At 54.6% G+C, this 1489-nt stretch overlaps 1 protein-coding gene across 1 annotated transcript; it reads left to right on the plus strand.

Moving 5' to 3' along the window:
• Window positions 1-749: 749 nt before the first annotated feature.
• On the plus strand, window positions 750-1231 carry CSUI_008530 (uncharacterized protein; the record flags this gene model as incomplete). Its single annotated transcript, XM_068068659.1, has 1 exon — window positions 750-1231. A coding segment is annotated over one exon (384 nt), but the record flags the coding sequence as incomplete, so codon positions are not given.
• Window positions 1232-1489: the final 258 nt, after the last annotated feature.

Below are 1489 nucleotides of genomic sequence, written 5' to 3' on the forward strand. Positions count from 1 at the left end.
GCAACACTCCTGTGGCAGCCGGCGAGTGTCGGGAGCGAGAGCGGGTCTCCGACCCTCACGGTTAACTAATTTCATGGCTAGCTAGTGTTTGTTTCCGTAAATAAAGACTTTTTATCGGGTTAGTTCAGGAAAAAGTTACCCGCCGTTGCAATTCAGAGCCCCCGCGAACCCTAGCGCAGTGCTGCGGCGGCGGCAGCAGCACAAACGGTGCCGTGACCCGGGATCTCTTATAGCAGCAAGAATTTCCCGGCGCCTGATCAGCACGGCGGCTTTTCTCTATTTTCTTGTGGGTCTTTGTGCGTGGTTTGCCTTAGTTTTCGTGTTGTGTGACCTTTTGTCGAGGACCCCTGCCATCCCGTGCCTCTTTTTGTCGCACAGCAGCCCCTACCATTGGCAGATCACGACGCCGCGCCGGGTCACATCTCGGGGCTCCTCGACGAAATTCATCAGGCTCCCCGACCTTTGCTTGACACTACAAATAATGCAGCACAGCCTAATTTCGCGGGTCAGAATGTCCCGCCTGTGCCTGACATCTCCGGGAGTCATGCGCAGCCGAGTTCCACACCTCTTTTTTGTGAAGGCGGACCGCGCCCTGCAGGATCACCATCTGCTCACGGAGGTTCCCCCACCTGCCGACGGAGCGATGTTCGGCGACCAACTTGAAGCCTATCAAGGAGATTCGCCTCTTTCCACACGACGATGATGACGAGGAGTTGCCGAACAAAGTTGACCTGGAGAAGTGGTTCGAGGACTTCCAGAGTGCCTGTTGGCGAGGGCATGGGGACGGTGCCATCCACCAGGTCCGGGGGCTGGACCAACTTCTCCAGGCGACAGCGCATGCCCGCCACCTCATCAACAGTGAGATTCCCTGCGAGGTGAAACAGTTGGGTGCACTAGCAGGCCCGAAGTGCGCTGGCACTCGTTTCTCGCCACGTGCCAGCAGGGGGCAACAGGCAACGTTCTCGCCATCTCCGGGTCGCCCTAACCAGAGCCTCGTCTCTGGCTGGGGTAATGTACCACGATGGGCAAACGGCCGTGAGGGTGAGACGCTAAGACGGGACACATCGAGAACAGCAAATAGGGTATGTAACCGTGTACACTGCCTCAGCAGTGCTCCCACTATATATATGTAGTGGGGTTTTTGCACGGAGTCCGGCACGGAGCCCTAAGAAAGAGTTTTTGGCTAGTGCAATTTTTTGGTCGCACCTAATCAAATAGGTGCAATCGCGGACCCCCTCTCGGGAAACTCTGAGCTCAAGAGGATCAACGTATGAGGGGAATGAATGAAGGTGGAAACGAGGGGGAACTTCAATTGTTTCGAGAAATGTGGGTTTATCAATGCACGACGTGTACATAAACTCCACTAACCTGCGTTAATACCCTGTGTCAGAGCACTGCGCGCTCTGACGCAGCCTACTGCAGCAACAGCTTAGAATAGTTCAGAGCAGCTAAATATATTTTTCAAAAACTAGTTCACGTATTAGAGATA

The sequence above is a fragment of the Cystoisospora suis genome (genome assembly GCF_002600585.1).
Source record: "Cystoisospora suis strain Wien I chromosome Unknown contig_4795, whole genome shotgun sequence".
NCBI lineage: Eukaryota > Apicomplexa > Conoidasida > Eucoccidiorida > Sarcocystidae > Cystoisospora > Cystoisospora suis.